Source organism: Mchenga conophoros, linkage group LG5 (genome assembly GCF_057382185.1).
Source record: "Mchenga conophoros isolate Kocher_MC1m ecotype Shallow Benthic linkage group LG5, M_conophoros_male_GT1.1, whole genome shotgun sequence".
Taxonomy (NCBI): Eukaryota; Metazoa; Chordata; class Actinopteri; order Cichliformes; family Cichlidae; genus Mchenga; species Mchenga conophoros.
The window spans coordinates 3,171,686-3,195,093 of record NC_140530.1 but is presented as its reverse complement, the minus strand read 5'-3'; the positions used below and the strand labels follow the sequence as shown (position 1 = coordinate 3,195,093).

Sequence of the window (23,408 nt, the reverse complement as noted above, 5' to 3'; positions counted from 1 at the left end):
TTTCTTATGAGGACCAGGTGTTCGTTGTGCAACAGTTTAACAAACTGGCATCAGCACTGATAGCTTTTGATCTCAAGAAATAATGTGTCGCTAACCTGAGATGAAGAGGTTGATTTTGTCTGGGTTGGCAAATTGGTGAATGAGTCCAGTCATTGAGGGTGTTTTGATGAGGATGCAGCTCCATTTTTTGTCTTTTTCTTCTCCATTGTAATATTTGCTAATGGGATGAATAAATATAGTATTTCAGCTCATCCAGGTTGAAATCAGGAGTTAATGTAAAAAAGTGTGAAGAGAATGTGTTTATTCTGCTGGATTGTTTCAGAAGTGGTCCTTCTCAATGTCATGCCCTTCTAACAAGATGCACTCATAACAAAATTTCAATTGTCTAGTAGAGCATGAGGATGGCAGAACCACGATGAGTTGCTAGCTGCCCATTACAGTTTAACCAGAGGAAGGAAGTAAAGAAGTGCATATACAAATGATAGGGAGAACTTTCAGGTATCTTTACTTTACTTTAGTAATTGGCGATCGTGGCTCAAGAGTTGGCAGGTTGTCTTGTAATTGGAAGGTTGCCGGTTCGAGCCCCGATTCCGACAGTCTCGGTCGTTGTGTCCTTGGCCAAGATACGTCACCAGTTGCCGACTGGTGGTGGTCAGAGGGCCCGGTGGCGCCAGTGTCTGGCAGCCTCGCCTCTGTCAGTGCGCCCCAGGGCAGCTGTGGCTACAATGTAGCTGCCATCACCAGTGTGTGAATGTGTGGGTGACCGAATGTAGTGTGAAGCGCATTGGGGTCCATAGGGACTAAGTAAAGCGCTATACAAATACAGGCCATTTACCATTTTAATTATTTTTTGAGAACTTTTAATCTCTACATTTTAAAGAATATATCTGTACTCTATTTTTTGGGAGCCTTTTTCAACTTTATTCGATAGATACAGTGAAGAGAGGACAGGAAGGTAGGGGCAGATGAAGAGGGCAAGACATGCAGCAAAGAGCTGCGGGTCAGACTAAAACTCGGGCCAGCCGCTCTCAACCATATGGCATGTGCTGACCCGCTCAATGCACTAAGCTAAACCAGCATCCCAAAAGTCTGTACTTTTTACTCCCTACATTTTCAAAATAGGCTCTGAGGAGAGTTTTTTCATGTCACTGCTAGCCTTTGTACATCAAACTGATTTGAGCCTAAAAATTAACACTTGGAAGACAATATTAATTGTGTATTAATTGTCAAGACATTTTGCATCAAAAGTGATTAAAGAGACAAAACCATGTGCCCTATACAGGGGTTAAAGTTAGTTGTTGTTGTTGTTTTGTTTTTAGGCACAACACCAAAACGAGTGCAGATGTCTATAAGTTACAGTTACCATACTTATATAAAGCATCTAGGTAGTGCTACAAACGAGTAGTGAGAGAAGCATAAAGGGAGTCATGTTTTTTAAGTTGCAGGTAACTTTAAGTTCCGCGTTTCTATCAGCTCAGCAAACATAAACTGTTTGGGCCTACAGTTTGTCTGCTGGCTAAAGGTATACCAGCAGTTTTTCACAAAGGTAAAGACAGGACAGGAGATGAGGAAGAGAATTTATATTTAAAGATAAGGACTGCTCATTGGTGTTTGATAACTGGCAATTTAAAGCTTAAATATAAGTCCTCACGTTTTTAAATCAGATATTGGGTCTGCACATATGGAACACCAGGACTGCCATAATGAATTAATTAAATACACCATTAAATAATTAATTAAATGTGGCAATAATTAATTACAATTGTAAATAATTAATTAAAATGGGAGATAATTAATTAAATAAATATTTTTGACAGATTTAATTAATTATTTATTTATTTCACATTTTAATTAATTATTGACACATTTAAATAATTATTTAATGGTGTATATATTTAATTCATTTTGGCACTATTGAGTCCTTCAGGTCTCACCACGAATTTATTTTATCTGTCAACCTCAGGGGGCGGGGTTAACACTGATCCAGTAAAAACCATTGCTTTGGCCTGGTGGCCATTGTTTTTAGCACACAAGAACCAGCATGTTGAAACTAACAGAACTGTACTTTGAAAAACCCTGTTTGTGTGTCACCAAATACCGCTTTAATATTTTTTAGCCGAGAATGTAGTGGTTTAATCTTCAGATATCTGGTTGGTTTGTCAAGATACAGCCTCTTTGCAAAAGTGCTTCGATAATTTTGGAGATGTCTGCCCAGTCTCACGGCAAAGCGTGGGATAGACCCGCTTGCTTTGTAAGCAATCGAGCTGTTATTACCGCCGACAAAATGCAGGTCCCGGTAGTCAGCTGCCATACACTGACTTCATTTACTGAGGTTATATTTATCGGGTTTTTATTTCCTGATGTTCGTATGTGTCATACCTGTTTCAGTCGCCAATTCTGAATTATAACTAACATTAAAAACATGTTTAAGGAGGAGGGAGAGCAAATAAATCTGATTCACATCTGATCTTTGGGTTTTTGTTCAATAATCAGCATGACCTGTGTATAAACGCATAAACTTTATTAAAAGAGATAACATTGGTTTTCTGTCATGTAGTAACTACTAGGTTTAACTGTACAAAGGTTGTTCGACATATGAAACACATACTTCATGATGTTCAGCTGATATTTTTATTGCAAATATTAATCATGAGGGTAAACGGCCCTGTACACCATGGAGCCAGGTCAGCACGATATCTTCTGCTCTCTGATTTAACACAGAGTTTCCCAGCTTGGTCACATGAAAGTGTCGGCAGCATCAAACTAATCTAACAGTCATCTACGAATAATTCACGGATCATATCAATATGATTTTACAGAAAATCATCCTTATTACTGCCAACTATTCCAGAGACGTGAAAATCTACAGTATAAAGAACAAAAATACAGCAGTCTAACGCAACACTGTAACAGAGATGAACGCATCAGTTTGTCGCAGATCAAAGTGGAATGAATGTGATTGGTTGAACAGATGTTCATGATCTGTGTTACCTCCATTTTCATCAGCATAAGAGACTCAGCAGCAGATTAGAATAACATTTATACATTTGATAAATCAATCAAACCTGTTCCGACAATTTGAGTTTGTATTCCCTCAGCTGCAGACTCGCTGCTGTTTAAGTGTTTGAGAGGAAGATTAGATAGAAAACAAACGTCAAACATAGACTCAGTCTATGTACACATTTGATATGAGGCCAGCACGTATAGTTGCTGTGTCCTGTTTTAAGATCATATATGTAAAATTGTTGTCTGACCTGCGTCCAGCTGCTCAGAGTCTGTGGTTACCATGGTTACTGCATAAGCACAGGTCATTTAAACAGCTGGCACTGCGAAAACCTACAGACGACATGAGTGTTTATGTTTGTCATTGCAAAAGAACTGTCTGAATGGTTAACTGAAGTTAACTTGGATAAATTATAGTTAAGGAGTATCACAGATAACGCCTACGTGAGCTGTGCGACTGTTCACCACTACACTGAAATAAGTAGGCTATTACTGAAATACACGTGCTATGTCATAAACTATGATATAAATAGGGAGGTCCTATTAACATGTTTAGTTTTAGAGGACACCTTCCTGCCTTTAGTCTCATTTATGAGCAGTATTAGTTTCTTCTACCCTCCAGAAGTCTGCACGATGTGTTTTATAGTTTCTAATAATCCTTTGACAGTTAAACATAACATGACCGAAAAAGAAAATCGGGAAAAAAAATCACACAAATTGTATGTTAACCTCGTTTATTTTTAGTTAAGTAAACTCTAAAAATTCTAACCGACAGCTGGTGCTTAGAATACAGTTGAATAACTATTAAAAAACAGATGATATAATATTTCTGTCCAGGTTGCAGACTTCATGATGAACATGCTGTTGCAAACTCTGCTCCTCTCAGTGGAAATGCGCCTTCTCTTTCCTCTTTGTATAAAAACATTTTAAAAGTCAGTTTAATCTCAAAATTCACTGTTAAATCCAAAACACACCAGATAAAGAAAAGCGAATAGTTCAGTCTAACACATGTGCCAGTGAACCATTAAAGGTCTGTAAAACTATGCAGTTATGAAACGTAACTTTAACCTCAGCCAAACCGATTTGCTCAGTTGTAAATAAAACAGCGAAGTAAACGTGACCCGACAGACAGAACCTGAGTGAATGAAGTCCAGCGTTTAACCACTGAGAGCTAAAACTCAGGTGAGGTTTCAAAGTTGTGTGCCGGTGATTGGACATCAGCCACTGATAAAGTGGGTTGGCTTATAAAGTGCTCTGTTGGGAAACAAGCTCCAGCAGCTCTGCGCTCGGGGGAAAAAAATCTATATTTACTTTTCTTGTGCAGAAAAATGCGCTGACATTGCTTTATATCGAGCACCGGCTGCCCAGTTAAACTGTGACTATCACCAGGTAACGTGGGCGCGTTTCTTGAATTAGCAGCAGGTGTTAAACAGCTGACAGGTGAGGAGGAGGATGCATGCAGGTAAACTGCGGGCCTGTTGAGCTAAAAAAAAAAAAAAAGCAGTTAAGCTGGAACACCGGGGCTGTGAGCTCGGTGCACTCTGCATGCTGACTGTTAGCAGAGCTAGTGATATCTCTGAAAACATCTGAGCACTTTTGTAAACATGTTCTATGTTGACAACCTGACCAGACATGTGAAGATTACGCCGCGACACTAAAACACTATTAAAAGTGTAGTTGGTGACAGAAAAACGGGGTATTTTAAAACTACACCACCACCACTGCTGCCTGTGATTTGAAATGCATTCTGGGATACCTGGCTGCCCCAAGTCCACACAAGCAATCGATTATCTAGGATTGACCTGTCTTGACTTACTTTGCACGGCAACCAATCAAATGTGAGAGAAGCTGCAATGGCAGCGTTAACCCCGCCCACTTAGGTTGATGGGTGAGGCTGACAGATAAAATGATTTCAAGGTGAGACATGAAGGGGACAATAGTGCCAAAATGAATTAAATAAATGCATCATTAAATAATCAATTTAAACTGTCAATAACTATTTAAATGTGTTATTAATTAATTATGTCAATAAATTATGGGTTAGTGTGAGTCAATAATTAATTAATTAAATGTGTCATAAATATTGATTTAATTAATTACTTACAATTTTAATTAATTAATGCCACATTTCATTAATTATTTAATGGTGTATTTAACGAATTCATTATGTCAGTCCTGGCGTTCCATGTGCACATGTGACATTATGTGAAATGTGCTAAAAAACAACAAAAATAGACTAGCTGCTATTAAAAGGTTACATGAAAAAAATTGCAGTTTAGTGCAGGATTAACTGGTTAGCTTGCAGGAATGTGATGGATTTAAATCAAAGCATTGTGCTGGACTGGTGCACAGTGGCTGTGGTGCTCATGGTCAGAGTTAGGTTACATTAAGTGTAGCAGAAATTTGTTTGAAGTTAAGCTGATGATGGTTAAATTGATTGATTGATTGAACTTCACCTTCATACTGTTTAGTATAAAGTAGTGCTGTGCGCATTGCACAGATTTAGGTATCTATCCAATACCAAATAAATACAGGGCCAGTATTGCTCATACCAATACAGATACTGAACTTCCTGTCGCACTAGTATTGACCATCGATACCAGAGTATTTTTTTACTTTTACTCGAGTAAAGAAGTTGAATCAGTACTTCCACTTTTACTGGAGTATTTTCAGTGCTAGTATGTGTCCTTCAACCTGCAGAATGCCTGTACTTTTTCCACCTCTGAATTTAACCAATCGTCTAATTGAGTCTTTATGTTTACTAGAAATTAAGATGATCACAAATACAACGGCCTGTTAAAACTCAAAGAGTCCAAATTGTCTTTGGTTATGCCCTTTATTCATTCAGACATACAGACAGGACAGTTTTCCTCAGTAGACTTCATGGCAGTGAATACCATCATAAAATGAATTAAAATAACAACAATAAAATATATTATACACAATGTATCATACAAAATACTGTAATGAAACCATAAGCATCTAGTTAAAAGTGTATACATTTACTTTATTTTATTTATTGCTTCTTTATTTACAAAGCAAGTGAATAGCATTTGTCTCCTTTTACTATAATTTGCATAGTTAAAGCAGTTTTTCTATTTTAAGATCCAAAATAAATATAAAAATGTTCAACTCAGAATGTTGTAAAAAAAATGTTAGTCATATTACTGATAGCTACATTTAGCATGAAATACAACACACTAGCTTTTGAATGTGATTTCTGAATACATCAGACTCCAATAATCCAATAAACAAAAATCATTATTTTCTGATCCTACATGATAAATGTGGAAAATTACAGAAAGGTCTTGTGCTGTAATTTTATAATTACAAACATAAATTTGTTGTTAATTCACAGAGAATGCCCTGTTTTCTTACTGTGGACGCACTGTCATAGTGGAAAAACAGGAACTTTGTATTTCACAGCTTTTCCTATTGAAGGCCGCCTCCATTGCCACCAAATCAATTAACTAACAAAGTTCAAAATCTGCAAACTATTTCGTATTTTCTAAAGTTGTCCAGCAGCTGTCATTTGATGGTATCCACATTCAAACTGGATGAAGGGGTTTAGGAGATTCAGCGTCTTAACCAAAGGTACCAAAAGTAATTGGACAATTGACTCAAAGTGTTCTTTCATTTGCATGTGTGGGCAGTTCCTTTGTTATGTCATTATCAATTAAGCAGATAAAACGCCCGCAGTTGACTTGAGGTGTGGTGCTTGCATTTGGAAGATTTTGCTATGAACAGAAAACGTGGTGAAAAGAGCTCTACATGAAGGTGGAATAAGACATCCTAAAGCTGCAAAAACAGAAAAAAAAAAGCTGTCTGAGAAATATTACGAATGGCAAAATCTACAGTTTTGTCAATTCTGAGTAAGAAAGAAAGCACTGATGAAGTCAGCAACACAAAAAGACCTGGACGTCAAAGACAACAGTGGTGGGTGATTGCAGAATCATTTCCATGCTGAAGAAAAACCTATTCACAAAAGCCAACCAAGTGAACATCTAATACAGCCTGCACAGTGCTGGAAAAACACTCATTAGACAGATTAAACCAAAATCAACCTCTACCAGAATGATGGCAAGAAAAAATGTTGGCGAAGGAGTGGAACAGCTCATGGTCCAAGTAACCACATCCTCTGTAAAATACTACGGAGGCAGTGTGATGGCTTGGGTGTACATGGCTACAAGTGGCACTGGGACACTAGTGTTTATTGATGATGTGACACAGGACAGAAGCAGCTGAATGAATTCTGAGGTATTCAGAGACATACTGTCTGCTAAATCCAGCTAAATGCAGTCAATCTGATTGGGCCTTGTTTCATAATACAGATGGACAATGACCCAAACATACAGCCAGAGCAACCCAGGAGTTTATTAAAGCAAGTGGAATATTCTTGAATGGCCAAGGCAGTCACCTGATCTTAAACTAAGTGAGTGTGCATTTCAGTTGTTGAAGACTAAGCTTCAGACGGGGCCGCAAACAAACATCAACCGAAAGTCACTGAAGTAAAGCCTGGCAGAGCATTAAAAAGGAGGAAACCATGAGTTCAAGACTTCAGGCTGTCAATGCCTTTGGCTTTTCAACCAAGTATTAGAAACAGACATTTTATTTTCAGTTATTGAATTTGTCCAATTACTTTCAAACCCCTGAAATTCAATTTGATTTTATTTATACAGCACCAAATCACAGTAACAGTTACCTCAAGGTGCTTTAAAAGCAGCTTGCAAGGTAAGGTAGACAATATTTAAATGAAGGGGTTGAGTTAAAACATGCTTTACTTCCTCATATTTATTTTTGATCAACCCACTGAATAAAAGCTGAAAGTCTGCACTTCAACTGCATTTGATTTGCTTCATTTAAAATGTACAGAGCCAGTATTAGAAAAAAGTTGTCTGTCCAAATATTTATGGGCTAACTGTATGTGTCCACCTGTCTTACATGCACTGTGTGAGCGGTGATCATTTGTGTGTCAAATTCCATTTTCTGTGGCTATTGTCACACAATCTGTTCACAGACCCTTTACAATCAGAGTTTCAGGGCAAAAAGCACAAAGAATACACACCAAACAGGGAGGTGTACATGTGTGAATCTAATACAGTGTGTCTATAACATAAACTGGTAACTTTTAACAAAGGTGTGTTTTTGGATTAAAACATCACAGTTTATGTGTCTACTGCATTTATATAGTCAGAAAAAGTATTATGACTGAATACAGTGATTTTTTTCCTGGTTTTTTTGTGGGTTTTTTTGTTAGTTTTGTTTTGTTTTTATAAATTCAAGGATTTCCTAAGTACTTAAAAGGAAAGATTGTTTATGTTTGACAGGCTGGAGCAGATGGCGCATGTTCTCAAAGTTTCACTCATTACATGCTATTCTCTGATTAAAAAGGTGTTTCTTTCATTTTTGTGCAGCGTATTTATATTTGTATTTAAAAATTAGCAAAAAAGTTATTCGTCCTTCTGATACTCTAGTCAGTGATAGTATCTTTAACTGTGAGCATGGTTTCAAAGAGGATCAAAGTTCTGCAGGTCCATGTGTGAAACACCCCAAAACAAAGCAACAAAACAAACAACCAAACAAATGCAGTCATTTCTGCACATTTTGTAAAGCCTAAGGTCATGGTAAAAAGAAAATCAATCTAAGGTTTTATAAGGGAGTGATAAAACAATTATGTATAGTTTTTACCAGGTTTTAAAATGAGGTAAATACAATTTGAGATGAACATTAAGTTTAACACTATGTCATAATTGATTTAATTAACAAAGACAAAATGCATAAGCAGTGTGTGAAAAACTAATGACATCCAATGATTCAGTAGCTTGTATCCTCTCATCACCTTTCACATACTTGTGGAGCCATTTTGCCGTACTCTTCTATACAGTCACTTCAGTTTATTGAGGTTTGCAGACATTTGTTCATGGACACCTGTCATGAGGACAATAGATGGGGTCTGAACCGTGGACTATGATAATGCCTCAGTTCTACTCATATCCTACTTATTGTAGATTTGATTAGATTATTAATGTTTTGTGGGGTTTTTTTTTTTTTTTGCTTTCTTGTTGATGTGCTTAGGATTACTCTCCTATGAGGTCATAGTATGCTTTGTCTGGTACTGTAAATGCGTTCTTAGGTTTCCTCACACCTAAATAATAACACAGTGTAATGTGCAGAGTTTTGTTCTTGTATTGGCCCCATTTTAAAACCTGGTGAGGACCTGATTACTTTCCATTGTAACATGATACTTAGAGGGTTTTAAGTATCACAGAGCGCACTTAGCTTTTTTTTTTTGTACTATATATATATATATATATATATATATATATATATATATATATATATTAGGGGTGCAACGATATTTGTATCGACATTGAACCGTTCAATACAGTGCTTTCGGTTCGGTAAGCATATGTATCGAACAATACAAAATTTGTAATTTATTTTATCAACTTTCCTTCTGACAATGCTGTCTGTGTTGAGCGCTCAGTGAATCTGCGTTTGACTACTCCGCCTAGGCTGCACTGTCGAGCGCAGATCCACTGAGCGCTCAACACAGACAGCATAGGCAGAAAGAAGAGCGCAGGGCAAGCTAGCAAGACAGAAGTTAAGCTCTCCTTGCAACATGGCAAATTGAACCTCATTCAGATCTGGCGTTTGGAACTATTTTGGTTTTCATGTGATGTATGACCCTGAAGGTAAGCGCGTCATGGACTAAAGTAAAACAGTATGTTGGATGTGCCACGCAGTGTTGGTCAAGTTACTTGAAAAAAGTAATCAGTAACTAATTACTGATTACTTATTTTCAAAAGTAATTAATTACTTGGTTACTCAGTTACTTTTTAAAAACACGATTTACAACCTGAAGAGGTGATAAAGCGATAGATCTTTCAGTCCAAAAAATGTACAAGTACAAAATGTAATCAAATGGAAAAGTCTCTTTTTTAAACTTGTTTTATCAGTTTTAATCTTTTAACTTTATGCATCAAGCAAAAATTTAATTATATGCAACATTCTCTGACTTGAATAAATTAGTTTAACATTTAAACCTATTTTCTGCACATTCCAGCACATAAAATAAAATATTTTTTGTGTTTACACTCACTCTTTCAAATAGATGCAAGTAAAACACAGCAGAAAATAAATAAAGTCAAAGACTCAGCGGTCCTGTTGCTCTATTTTCACCTGTAAAGCAGGACTGCGGTAGGCGGAGGTTTACCCTGGTGCAGGTGTGCCGCGGTCAGTTGAAGAATCCGTGACTTTCTCTGTGAGTTTCCCATCACGTCGTAGCTACTCGGTGCTTGCTTGGAAGTTTAGGGGTTTTTTTCGCTGTAAAAAGAAGTTTTCTTCCCACGCACAATGTACACTAATGTTTTTGTCACTTTTTATGGAATCAAACTCAAAGTACGGTCAGTACTTCCACGCTTTAAACGCTGCACGCTCATACTCTCTCCCACAATCGATATGTGATCCATTGTTGATCTGCACACAGCTGTTGTCACTAACGGCGCACTCGCTTACGTCACTGTCGTGAGACATTCTCGCAAAAAATCACGGTTTTAGTAACGCAGTAGCGCAGCGTTCCTACGGGAAAGTAACGGTAATCTAATTACCGTTTTTGCAATAGTAATCCCTTACTTTACTCGTTACTTGAAAAAAGTAATCAGATTACAGATTGCCCAACTCTGGTGCCACGCAATGCTCAATTACATAGGTGGGAACTAGTGTGTTAGCGCAGTTAGCTCGTTAACGTGTTGGCCGTCTAGCCCCATGCACGGGGCGATCCGCGGTAGTTCGTTAACGGAGATTTGCCGTGTTGTGGCGTTAAGGTCATTTCAACGAGATTAACGCTGACAGCACTAGTGGGAACACAATGAATATGACTGCACATTTACGCCGACATCATCCTAGTGCAAAGACAAGTGGAAGCAGACAAAAACAACAAGCACGCATGCTACAAACTTTACCAGAGTCATTTAGACAGCCGTTAGCACACGATTCTCCTTATGGGGACCTGATATGTTTAATATGCTGCTGAGAATAAAGCCCAGAAGAAGCGTATAGTATAGCTTTTATTTTGGAAAAAGACATTTCTCTGTCAATCGCTGTCAAAATAAAAAACACGCACAAGGGTTAGGGTTAAATTTAAAAACTGTACTTTTGAGTTAAAATATATATTCATAATTTTAATAAATGACAAATTAAAAAGGCATGAACATTTTTGTCGAAAAAATATCGAACCGTGACACCAAAGTATCGAACCGAACCGTGAATTTTGTGTATCGTTGCACTCCTAATATATATATATATATATATATATGTGTGTGTGTGTGTGTGTGTGTGTGTGTGTACAGTACAAGAAGCAAATAAAATGTTATGGCTCTGCATTATTGGATGAAATGCCAGTGTTTCACAAAAGAGAACCTCTTTTAAATAACAAACTACCAAACTGCTCTTCTAAGGTCACTTCTATTGTCCCATATACAGCATATCATTATCTAGAGAAACAAACAATCCACATACCTATAAACGTGACACAATCACAGGGAAAAGTCATCGAGGAACTCCTACTCAATTTGATGTTAAGTGCAAAGCCATTTAACCAAATGCAGTATGTGTCTGTGTTGAGGTAATCATGGCTCTTAAAAATAGAACTACCAATCCTGTATGTGAGTCCAATTTAAATTACATTCATATACAACAACTTATCTTGGTTTCCACCAGATTTCAGCTACATAAATTTTCAACATCCCTCAATATTTGCTGTACAGTACCCACACCAGTCAGATGGCTATTTCAATGTACAGAGGTTATAGGTCTCTTCAGCGTCCCGGACATCGTGCTCAGAGATAAACCTGTAACACTACGAAGGGTACATGACTACACGGCATCTGTGTTCAGCTCTTGGTAGGCTGTATAAAATGTAAAGAAAAACAAAAGATCCATATCAAATGTTGACATAAAGCAGCAACATATTTTAAAGCTGCTGCGTGTCACTGGTGCACAGCTTCAAGGCCAGCATCAGTAACAATTTGAGGGTGCAGCATGGTATAGATATTTTCAACATCTGTGAAGGCAAATGTGAATTTACTTACATGCAACGATATGTGTACAAGTTTATACAGCAACATGCTCTCAATCACACATGCTTTTCTGCCAAATCCTTGGACTGTATCAGCATTGATAACATGTCCAGGTCCTAAAATGGCCTGCCTCCACTTCAGGTCCTACTTCACTCACTGTAAACATTTGGTGCATTATGAAATGAATTACACCAAACATGGGAGCTTCTTCTTTTCAAAAAAATTTCTCCTTTTTATTATATATATAGTTTTCCTTGTACCGTTTTCATAAACGTAATTAATTTGTTTGTAAATCATTACATTCTGTTTTTATTTGCATTTTACACAGCATCTGACCGTAAAGAAAATGTGATTCTGTTACACGAAACTTTCCAAAGACTTCAACCAGTGTGAATAAATATCCATAGCCTCACTCCTCACTGAGCTTCACAGGCCAGTAGTTGGGCTGGTTGGTTCTTCAACTTTGGCTTTCAGGGCCCAGATGCATCTTTAGATTCATTTACATCACACTCTTAGAAACTGTCTCTCTTCATACTCTCTGTAGCTTTTTTTCATAGTTGATCTTCAGCGAGAGCTTCTTATATGCTATGTTCCCTTGTTAGTTTTCCAGTAATTTCTACTTTGTAGGATATATCCTGAGCTAAAAGAAAAAGAAGTATGCTAAGTAATCTGAAGTGTTCCTTTGTCATTACAGTGCATATATAACAGGAGGAGTCTTGAGTTCATGAGTCTTACCCCATTCTTTTGGATTTCAAATTGTTATTACCTCCCAGAAATTTAATTTGACACATTTAAATGATTTTGTTGTAAAAATTTGGTCTTTCTTTTTCCATTTTCTGAGACTTTCCAGTTTTTTGAGTCAATCCTCAGAAAGATGCGCCATCAACCTTAACAGCGCCCAGGGCTTGAACTAAAAGAGGAATAAAAGAAAATTATAAGAGAGGCAAAGATAGCTTATCGTGGGTAATAAATGGTTATACTTTTTCTGTATAACCATGTCATTTTTCTTATGATGTTGTAAATTAATAAAATAAGCATCAAGACTGTGATATTACTGAGGGAACACTTGCCCACATTGTGAACATAACTACGACTTTTCAAAACCTACATCCTTATAAATAGTCATATCATTTGGGAGATATCACACAAAAACAGCACCAGAGAGTAATGTAAGAAGACGTTCTTCTGAAAAGGACAGGTGGAAAGGTTATGCTGCTAATAGAGACTCACCTTGTGAGAATCACACCTTCATGGTGTGGGTTGAGATGGGAAAGTCAGCCGAGGAAGGGGGAGAAACTATGTTTGTTGGGGAGACTGGAGAACTGGAGGCACACTGAGCTGCAGTGAGAAGAGACGGGCAGAAGGTGAAAATGTAAAACAAAACAGAGCAGTGATTTCTTTCCACTCAGACATGGAGCATCAAAGAAGCTCCAGACTGGGCTTCATGTGATTTGAGACACTGCAAAGTAACACAAGTACAGTTGAATACGCTCAAGGACACATTTCTTCTGTATTTTTGCAAAGTAAAGATGAGAAGGTTAAAATTTTAGATCCTCCCGCAGGCCCACCACCCGCAGGAGGCGCCATAGTGTGCATTGTGTGCCGGGTGGCGGCCAGGAGCAGAGGCCCTGGCGGACTGATCTCCGGCTGCCAAGACTGGCAATAGGGACATGGAATGTCACCTCTCTGGTGGGCAAGGAGCCTGAGTTAGTGCGTGAGGTTGAGAGGTACCGGCTAGATATAGTTGGGCTCACCTCTACGCATGGCTTGGGCGCTGCAACCAGTCTCCTAGAGAGGGGCTGGACACTGTCTCAGTCTGGAGTTGCCCCTGGTGAGAGGCGGCGGGCTGGGGTGGGTATTCTAATATTCCCTCAGCTGGCTGCCGGTACGTTGGGGTTTTTCCAGGTGGATGAGAGGGTTTGTTCCCTGCGCCTTAGGGTCGGGGAACGGGTCTCGACTGTCATCTGCGCTTGTCATCGGTGCTGGAAGGTGCTCCACGTGGAGACTCTGTTGTCCTGCAGGGAGACTTCAGTGCTCACATGGGTAACAACAGCGAGACCTGGAGGGGCGTCATTGGGAGGAACGGCCTCCCTGATCAGAACCCTAATGGTGTTTTATTGGACTTCTGTGCAAATCACAGTTTGGCCATAACGAACACCTTGTTCGAACATAAGGTTGTCCATAAGTGCACGTGGCACCAGGACGCTCTAGGCCGTAGGTCGATGATCGATTTTGTAATCGTATCACCAGACCTGCGACCATATGTTCTGGACACTCGGGTAAAGAGAGGGGCTGGCTGTCAACTGATCACCACCTGGTGGTGAGTTGGATAAGGTGGCGGGGGAGGACGCTGGACAGACCCGGTGCACCTAAACGCGTAGTGAGGGTGTGCTGGGAAGGTCTAGCAGAGGCCCCAGTCCGCGAGAGCTTCAACGCACACCTCCGGTAGAGCTTCAACAGCATTCCGAGGGAGACTGGGGACACTGAGTCCGAATGGACCATGTTCAGCGTCTCCATTGCCGAAGCTGCTACATTGCGCTGCGGCCGCAAGGAGGTTGGTGCCTGCCGTGGTGGTAATCCCCGAACCAAATGGTGGACACCGGAGGTCAAGGGAGCCACCAGGCTGAAGAAGGAGTCCTATCGGGCTTGGTTAGCCTGTGGGACTCCAGAGGCAGCCAACAGGCCAAGCGGAATGTGGCTTGGGCAGTGGCTGAAGCAAAAACTCGGGTGTGGGAGGAGTTCGGAGAGGCCATGGAAAAAGACTTTTGGACTGCCTCGAAGAGATTCTGGCAAACCGTCAGGCATCTCAGGAGGGGAAAGCGGTGCTCTACCTGCACTGTGTATAGTGCTGCCGGAGTGCTGCTGACGTCGACTGAGAAAATTGTCAGGCGGTGGAAGGAATACTTCGAGGACCTCCTTAATCCCACTGAGACGTCTTCCAAGGAGGAAGCAAAGTCTGGGGATGAGTCGCCAATTTCCGGGGGCGAGGTCATTGAGGCCGTTAAACAACTCCTTGGTGGCAGAGCCCCTGGTGTTGATGAGGTCCGCCCCGAGTTCCTGAAGGCTCTGGACGTTGTAGGGTTGTCCTGGTTGACACGCCTCTACAATGTTGCGTGGGGATCCGGGGCAGTACCCCTGGACTGGCAGACCAGGGTGGTGGTCCCCATCTTTAAGAAGAGAGACCAGAGGGTGTGTTCCAACTACAGGGGGATCACACTCCTCAGCCTCCCTGGGAAAGTCTATGCCAGGGTGTTGGAAAGGAGACTTCGTCCGCTAGTCGAATCTCAGATACAGGAGGAACAATAATAATAATGGATTGGATTTATATAGCGCTTTTCAAGGCACCCAAAGCGCTTTACAATACCACTATTCATTCACTCTCACATTCATACACTGGTGGAAGCAAGCTACCGTTTGTAGCCACAGCTGCCCTGGGGCAGACTGACAGAAGCGAGGCTGCCATATCGCGCCATCGGCCCCTCTGGCCAACACCAGTAGGCAAGTAGGGTAAAGTGTCTTGCCCAAGGACACAACGACTAGGACAGAGAGCCCAGGGATCGAACCGGCAACCTTCCGGTTACAGATGCAATTCCCAACCCCCTGAGCCACGGTCGCCCCAATGCGGTTTTCATCCTGGTCGCGGAACACTGGACCAGCTTTTTATCCTCTCAAGGATACTTGAGGGTGCATGGGAGTTTGCCCAACCAGTCTACATGTGTTTTGTGGACTTGGAGAAGGCATTTGACTGTGTCCCTCGGGGTGTCCTGTGGGAGGTGTTGCGGGAGTATGGGGTGTCTGGCCCATTGCTACGGGCCATTCAATCCCTATACAACCGTTGCAAGAGCTTGGTTCACATTGCCGGCAATAAGTCGGACTCGTTCCAGGTGGGTGATGGGCTCCGCCAGGGCTGCCCTTTGTCTCCGGTTCTGTTCATAATTTTTATGGACAGGATTTCTAGGCGCAGCCAAGTGGCGGAGGGCTTTCGCTTTGGTGGCCTCAGAATCTCATCTCTGCTTTTTGTGGATGATGTGGTTCTGTTGGCTTCATCGGGTGAGGGCCTCCAGCTCGCACTGGAACGGTTTGCAGCCGAGTGTGAAGCAGCGGGAATGAGGACCAGCACCTCCAAATCTGAGGCCATGGTTCTCAGCCGGAAAAGGGTGGAGTGCCCACTCCGGGTCGGGGATGAGTTTCTGCCTCAAGTGTCTCGGGGTCTTGTTCGCGAGTGATGGGAGAAGGGAGCCGGAGATCGACAGACGGATTGGGGCTGCAGCTGCAGTAATGCGGACGCTGCACCGGTCCATTGTGGTGAAGAGGGAGCTGAGTGTAAAAGTGAAGCTCTCAATTTACCGGTTGATCTACGTCCCTACCCTCACCTATGGCCACGAGCTGTGGGTAGTGACCAAAAGAACGAGATCGCGGATACAAGCGGCAGAAATGAGCTTTCTCCGAAGGGTGGCTGGCCTCTCCCTTAGAGATAGGGTGAGAAGTTCGGCCATCCGGGAGGGGCTCAGAGTAGAGCCGCTGCTGCTCCACATCGAAAGGAGCCTGCTGCTCCACATCGAAAGGAGCAGGATGCCTCCTGGGCGCTTCCTGGGTGAGGTGTTCCAGGCATGTCCCACCAGGAGGAGGCCCCGGGGCAGACCCAGGACACGCTGGAGCGATTATATCTCTCGGCTGGCCTGGGAATGCCTTGGTGTTCCCCCGGATAAGTTGGAGGAGGTGGCTGGGGAGAGGGAGGTCTGGGCCTCTCGGCTGCTGCCCCTGCGACCCGGCCTCGGATAAAGCAGATGAAGATGGATGGATGGATGAAGCTGATAGTAATATATATATATATATATATATATATATATATATATATATATATATATATATATTAGGGGTGCAACAATACTCGTATCGATATTGAACCGTTCGATACAGTGCTTTCGGTTCGGTACGCATATGTATTGAACAATACAACATTTTAAATTTATTTGATCAACTTTCCTTCTGACGATGCTGTCTGTGTTGAGCGCTCAGTGGATCTGTGCTCGACAGTGCAGCCTAGGCGGAGTAGTCAAACGCAGATTCACTGAGCGCAGAGCAAGCTAGCGAGACAGAAGTTAAGCTCTCTAATATGGCAAATTGAACCTCCCCCACCCTAATTCAGATCTGGCGTTTGGAACTATTTTGGTTTTCATGTGAAGTATGACACTGAAGGTAAGCGCGTTGTGGACAAAAGTAAAACAGTATGTTGGATGTGCCACGCAATGCTCAATTGGTGGGAACTAGTGCGTTAGCGCAGTTAGTTCGTTAACGTGTTGATGCCGTCCAGCCCCACGCACAGGGCGATCCGCGGTAGCTCGTTAACGGAGATTTGCCGTGTTGTGACGTTAACGTCATTTCAGATTAACGCTGACAGCACTAGTGGGAACACAATGAATATGACTGCACATTTACTCCAACATCATCCTAGTGCAAAGACAAGTGGAAGCAGACAAAAACAACAAGCACGCATGCTACAAACTTTACCAGAGTCATTTAGACAGCCGTTAGCACACGATTCTCCTTATGGGGACCTGATATGTTTAATATGCTGCTGAGAGTATACCCCAGAAGAAGCGTATAGTATAGCTTTTATTTTGAAAAGAGCCATTTCTCTGTAATAAACTCTCTTTTCCAAAGAGGAGTGATTCCTCGATCAGATAGATTAATTTTTTTATTACTTTGTTGTTTCAGCAACATTACATTTAAAAACTGTACTTTTGAGTTAAAATACATATATATATAATTTTAATAAATGACAAATTAAAAAGGCATGAACATTTTTTTTTGTATCGAAAAAATATCGAACCGTGACACCAAAGTATCGAACTGAACCGTAAATTTTGTGTATCGTTGCACCCCTAATATATATATATATATATATATATATATATATATATATATATATATATATATGACTCATCCAGGCTACAGAAACTGATCAGGAAGGCTGGCTCTGTGGTTGGCATGAAGCTGGACACTCTGGTGACAGTGGCAGAGAAAAGGACACTAAAAAAACTGCTGGACAATTATGGACAATGCTGGGCATCCTCTGCACACGGCCATAAACAACCAGAAGAGTCTGTTCAGTGACAGGTTGCTTCTCCCAAAGACAAGAACCAACAGACTTAAAAACTCCTTTGTCCCACACGCCGTCAGACTGTTTAACGCCTCTCTGGAGGGGAGAGGGAGGGGGAAAAGGAGGACAAAGGAGGGGGGAACAACTAAGCTGTAGTGCCTCTTCACTTCACTGTGCAATACTTTTGTTAATAGTCAACGGTGCAATAGACCTCAATACTTTAAATGTGCAATTCACTTGTATTTTTATTTTTATTCGTATTTATTCTATTTATCCCCTTCGTATATTTTATTTATATATGTCTCTGTATTTATATATGTGTGTGTGCGTATATGTATTGTAACTTCTGTCGGTGCTGTGCCTTTGGAAACCGAATTTCCCAGACGAACCCACCCGAGGGATTAATAAAGTTTTATCTTATCTTATCTTTTATTCATATATATATATATATATATATATATATATATATATATATATATATATATATATATATATATAAGTTCATGCACATAAAAGCAGCTACCAGTCAGGGCTTTAAAACACAGAGAGCAATTGTGCCACTGTGGTCCTGTCTATGTCATGACTTAGTTTTGAAAGAGTGTGGTGGACTCAGGTGCCATGTGATGCTGCCATGTGGTGAGAGTGTTCACCAGAGAGAAGGCGACTACGACGAGAGGCCTCAGCAGCCAGAGCACAGGAGATCTCAATACGCTTCTCTTGCTCCTGCAACTGCTGCTGGGAGCTGGCTGGAGCTCCACCTTCCACTGGGCCGTCCAGAAGGGGAACCATATTCTGCAGACTGACAGGAAGTACATGAATGTGATAACATTCATAAAAATTAAAATCTCTCAATATATATATTTAGTAAATTTATAAATACCCGCACGGAAAAATATTAGAAAAAATGGATACAAAACCCTCAATTTCTTAATAACATTTAACTTTTCACTAATGAATTACACAGCGTTGAGAAATACATTTCATTACAGTACGTGTTTTTTCTGAAAATGCTGTACCTGAGTTAAGGAAGTCATTCCACCACTGTTCATTTCTTCATTGTCATGTACCAACACAATTTAGAGCAGCTATCTAAACTATACTGCCACACAGGTAAGCTATCACATTAATAGTCCCCACTGTGTCCAATATTGTGAATTTTGTTGTGAGCTAGAGCATCCACCCCAAGTGGAGCTCTCTGATCGTGCAGCGAGTAAAATAGGGGACACTGAGCATTCTCCCTGGATGCATAAACGTCCACGGTCGCCTGACCGAATCGCAGCCAGATCTGCTTCCCTACCTCCGCGTGAAGCTTCCAGTCCCCATACAGCGGGTTGCCCCTGGAGAGAAGATCTGCTCCAAAGTTCAAGATCCCCGGCACGTGAGTTGCTCTCAGTGACAGCAGGTGGACACTGCTCCAGACTATCAGTCTGTGTGCCAGCGTGTGTAACTTGGGGGACCCCAGACCCCCCTGTCTGTTGATGTAGGCCACAACGGTGGAATTGTCCGACCTCACTAAAACATGATGACCTCTCAGCCAAGGGAGAAAGTGTTTTAGTGACAGGTGAACCACCAGCAGTTCCAGACAGTTTCTGTGGGCGGAGCGCATGTGAGGGCCCCATTCCCCATTCACTGTTCTGCCCTCGTGGGTGGCCCCCCAGCCGGAAAGAGAGGCATCTGTGGAAATCACCTTCCTGGCTGAAACTGCCCCCATGGCAACGCCCTGACACAAGAAACCTGGCCTCTTCCACTCGTGGAGAGCGAGTGAACAGTCTGCAGAGACTCTCACGCGACGGTGGCCGTCTCGGTGAGGGTCCAGTCCCCGCGAGCCCACCCAGCGCTGAAAGCCTCTCATGTGCAGGCGTCCCAGTGGTATCGCCACTAGAGAAGAAGCCATCAGACCGAGCAGCCTCTGGCACTGTTTGAGGGTCACTGTGTTGCCTCTGCGAAACAGTGCAAGGGATGACTGTATGGCCGCCGTTCTCTCCGGGGACAGAAAAGCCCTCACCCGAAGGGAGTCTAGGCTGAGCCCTATGAAAGTAATGCATTGAGTTGGCGTCAATGTGCTCTTTTCCACGTTTATCTGGAAACCCAAACTCTCCAGATGGTGTATGAGAGCATTTGTGTGACAAGTCGCTCCCTGGCGGGTTGGGGCTGCCACCAGCCAATCGTCGATGTACGTGGCCACCCGAATGCCCTTTTTCCTGAGCGGGGCCACTGCTGCCTCGGTGCATTTCACAAACACCCTTGGGCTCAGTGAGAGACCAAAAGGCAGGACTACAAACTCGTATGCCATCCCCTGGAAAGCAAATCTCAGATACCTTCGGTGTGGGGGATATATGGGGATGTGGAAATAAGCATCCCTCAGGTCGATTGATGTGAACCAGTCGCCCGCTCGTACAAACCGTAGCAGCGAGGCGTGCGTCAACATCCTGAACTTGTATGTCCTCAAATGCCGGTTCAGGGCACAGAGATCCAGAATGGCTCTCATCCCCCTCCCCCCCCTTCTTTGGCACAAGGAAATACCTTGAATAAAATCTGCTGTGCATTTCCTCGGGAGGGACAACTCTTATAGCTCCTTTGTCTCTCAAGGTGGAAATTTCCTCCAGGAGAAAACTGGCAGACTCGCCCGGAGCACGAGAGTAAATAATTTCTTTGAATTGTGGTGGAGCGACACTGAATTGCAGCCTGTAGCCCTTTTTCAATGTCCTCAGCACCCATGCTGACTGAGTGCAGGTGGCCCAGCTCTTCATGTGGAGAGACAGGCGAGCGAGGTGACGGGCTCATCTGCATCATCACAGCCGTGGAAACGCGAGTCTCCACGGGCTGCGTTATGGCAGACGGTGCTCCGTTTTTCAGCATGTTTGATTTTTTCATGTGTTTTGCAACACTCGACAGCGCCGCCCTTGGCAAACTGCCTGGATGCACGTGTCGGGGCTTTTTTAATACAGAATGCATGAGAGAAGTGCTCGTGAAACAACACTGCGAACTTTGGCTCTCTTTCCCTCTGGCGGGTCCGGTGACAGGAACGCCGGCCCGAGTTAAGCACTCTGTGTGGAACATGTCCCGTTGAACTTGCTCTGGAACGGAGCTGGGAGGCGGGAGGGTGGCCCATGAAGGGGGGAAACTGGGTTCGCTCCCGCCTAGAAGAGAGGCTGTCAGGCCGGCCGCTTCTTCCTCCTCACGATCGCGGCAGCGGGGTGAGGAGGAGGGGCCGCTTGAGGTCTGGCCTGGGGAGATTGCTTCCGAGTCCATGGATTCTTAGGGGCCCCGGCAGCCTGGGGGGCTGCCTGCGTCTTAGGCACTTTGGGAATCCTGAAAGCGGGGACCGGGCGAGACGCTGCCTGCGCGAATGACTGGCGCGGCGCTGCTGGGGTGGCGTGCTGGGCCCTCCTCGGCAGGCAGAGTTTCAGAGCCTCATCATCTTTCTTTTTCTCCTCACATCTCTTCTGCATGGATGTAACAGCCGCACCGAAGAGACCGTGAGGGACGACAGGGGTGTCGAGGAGTTCCTCTTTTTCCTTAGTCATCAGGTTGGTGAGCGTGCTCGCTCCTGAAGAACCATGAGGCCCATGGCTCTCCCAGTAGCCTGTATGGCTACCTTGTGGAGGCGGAGGACGTGGTCAGTTATAACACAGATTTCTTCCCACACTGTGGTATCTGTGTTAGCTGTCATGTCCTCTTCTAGCTCAGCTTGGTAAGCCATTAGCATAGAAGAGGCATTGTGGGCTCTTACTGACAGAGCCGCTGCCTTGTAGCACTTATCTGTAAGGCTAGACTGGAAGCGGTCTGTTTTGGGAGGGAGAGATGGGGCCGATGAGGACAGAGACGTCTTCGGGTGAAGATGGCTCGCCACCAATGGCTCCACTTGTGGCATCCGGCGGAGGCCGATAGACTCCATCCCCTCACAATCCAGCAGGGAGCTCCCCACGATGGGGTGTTTCTCGCTGTAAGGTTTTGCTTTCCACGTCACCGCTATCTCATCGAGTAGCTCAGGGAAAACAGGCAACACATGCTTCCCCGTCTTTTTCGCCTTCGGCAATTTCTTACCGTCAAAACGAGACTTTACAACCTCTGTTTGAATGGCGGGCCACGGGATGTTGAGCCTAGCGGCTGCGCGCTTGCACATGTCCTGCATGTCGAGATCCAGGGGAGACGACGGTGTCGGTTTTTCAACCTCGCCGGTAGCCGAGGGCTTTGCAGCCCAGCTGATGCTAGCCAAGGAGGTGGAATCTTCCTCCTCGCTGTCGTTAGACAGCAGGAGCTCCGAGTCAGCCGACTCATCTCCGTCCTCGTTAGCATCTCCTCCCCAGGTGACTCCAGCGTCGCGGAAAAACGGTCGCGATGGGCTGAGGGTCTGCCTCTGCCCAGCTTGGCCCTGGCGTTGCGGCCAAATCATCGGGCATCTCAGTTTCTCCTTGCGCCGCAGCAGCCTCACACAGCAAAGGGTCGCCGCCCGACAGGTTAGCCTGGCGAGCTAGCTTGCAGCGGAGTAGTTTGCGTGGGAAAGCCGCACAGTGGATACAGTCGTGTGCAGGTGTCAAGGCAGCCTGAGCGTGAGATAAGCCCAGGCATGCCGCAGACACGGGGTGTGTATCCCAGGCAGAAATCTTCTTGCCGTCGTAGCCATGGTTAGCTAGAGGGTCGCGCACGTTAGTGAGACTGACACTGAGTGCGGAGAATATTGCTATTCCTCGCTAACATGGGGTGAAAAGTGTTGCTACTTTTCTACAGGTATTGCTACCTAATGTGTAAAACTGCTAGCGTCGAAGGGTATTGCTACCTGATGGTGAAGCTAGGGGTACCTTTATTAGCAAAGTGTTGCTACTTCGCTTTCGGAAAGTATTGCTACTTCGCTGGGTGAAAGTATTGCTACTTGGCACCCGCACTAGCCACAGAACAGTATTGCTACTGCTTGTATGCTAGTGGACAACTGAAAAGCTGGGAACAAAGCGCCCGGCGACCAAGTTGTTCACTCGAATCTGTGGACAGTTTAGCTTTAGCACCCAATAGCACAGTTGTCTACAGGCTTCTGTGAGAAGCGAGAAGAGGTTTTTCAATGACATCTGACGCTATGTCAGCCTATTATATAGGGAGGCACTGGCCCCTCCTGACATGGGCGTCACCTAGCCAGCCTGTAAGGGCTGGCGTAATGGTATTTGAGCTTCTGATGAGGTCACGCAGGAAGCGTTCCCATAGTGAGACACGAAACGAATGCTATGAAA

General features: G+C 43.3%; 1 protein-coding gene across 1 annotated transcript in view; it reads right to left on the bottom strand.

Annotated features, from left to right (window-relative positions):
* Nucleotides 1–5,820: 5,820 nt before the first annotated feature.
* plekha6 (pleckstrin homology domain containing, family A member 6) overlaps nt 5,821–23,408 on the bottom strand; it is a 75,183-nt gene continuing 57,595 nt past the window's right edge. Inside the window, exons 22-24 of the mRNA XM_085275451.1 lie at nt 18,837–18,985; nt 13,314–13,421; nt 5,821–12,993 (exon numbers count right to left, since the gene is read on the bottom strand). Of these exons, the coding sequence (XP_085131577.1) occupies nt 13,324–13,421; nt 18,837–18,985 (247 nt within the window). The 3' untranslated portion in view covers nt 5,821–12,993; nt 13,314–13,323. The remainder of the gene's footprint in view (nt 12,994–13,313; nt 13,422–18,836; nt 18,986–23,408) is intronic.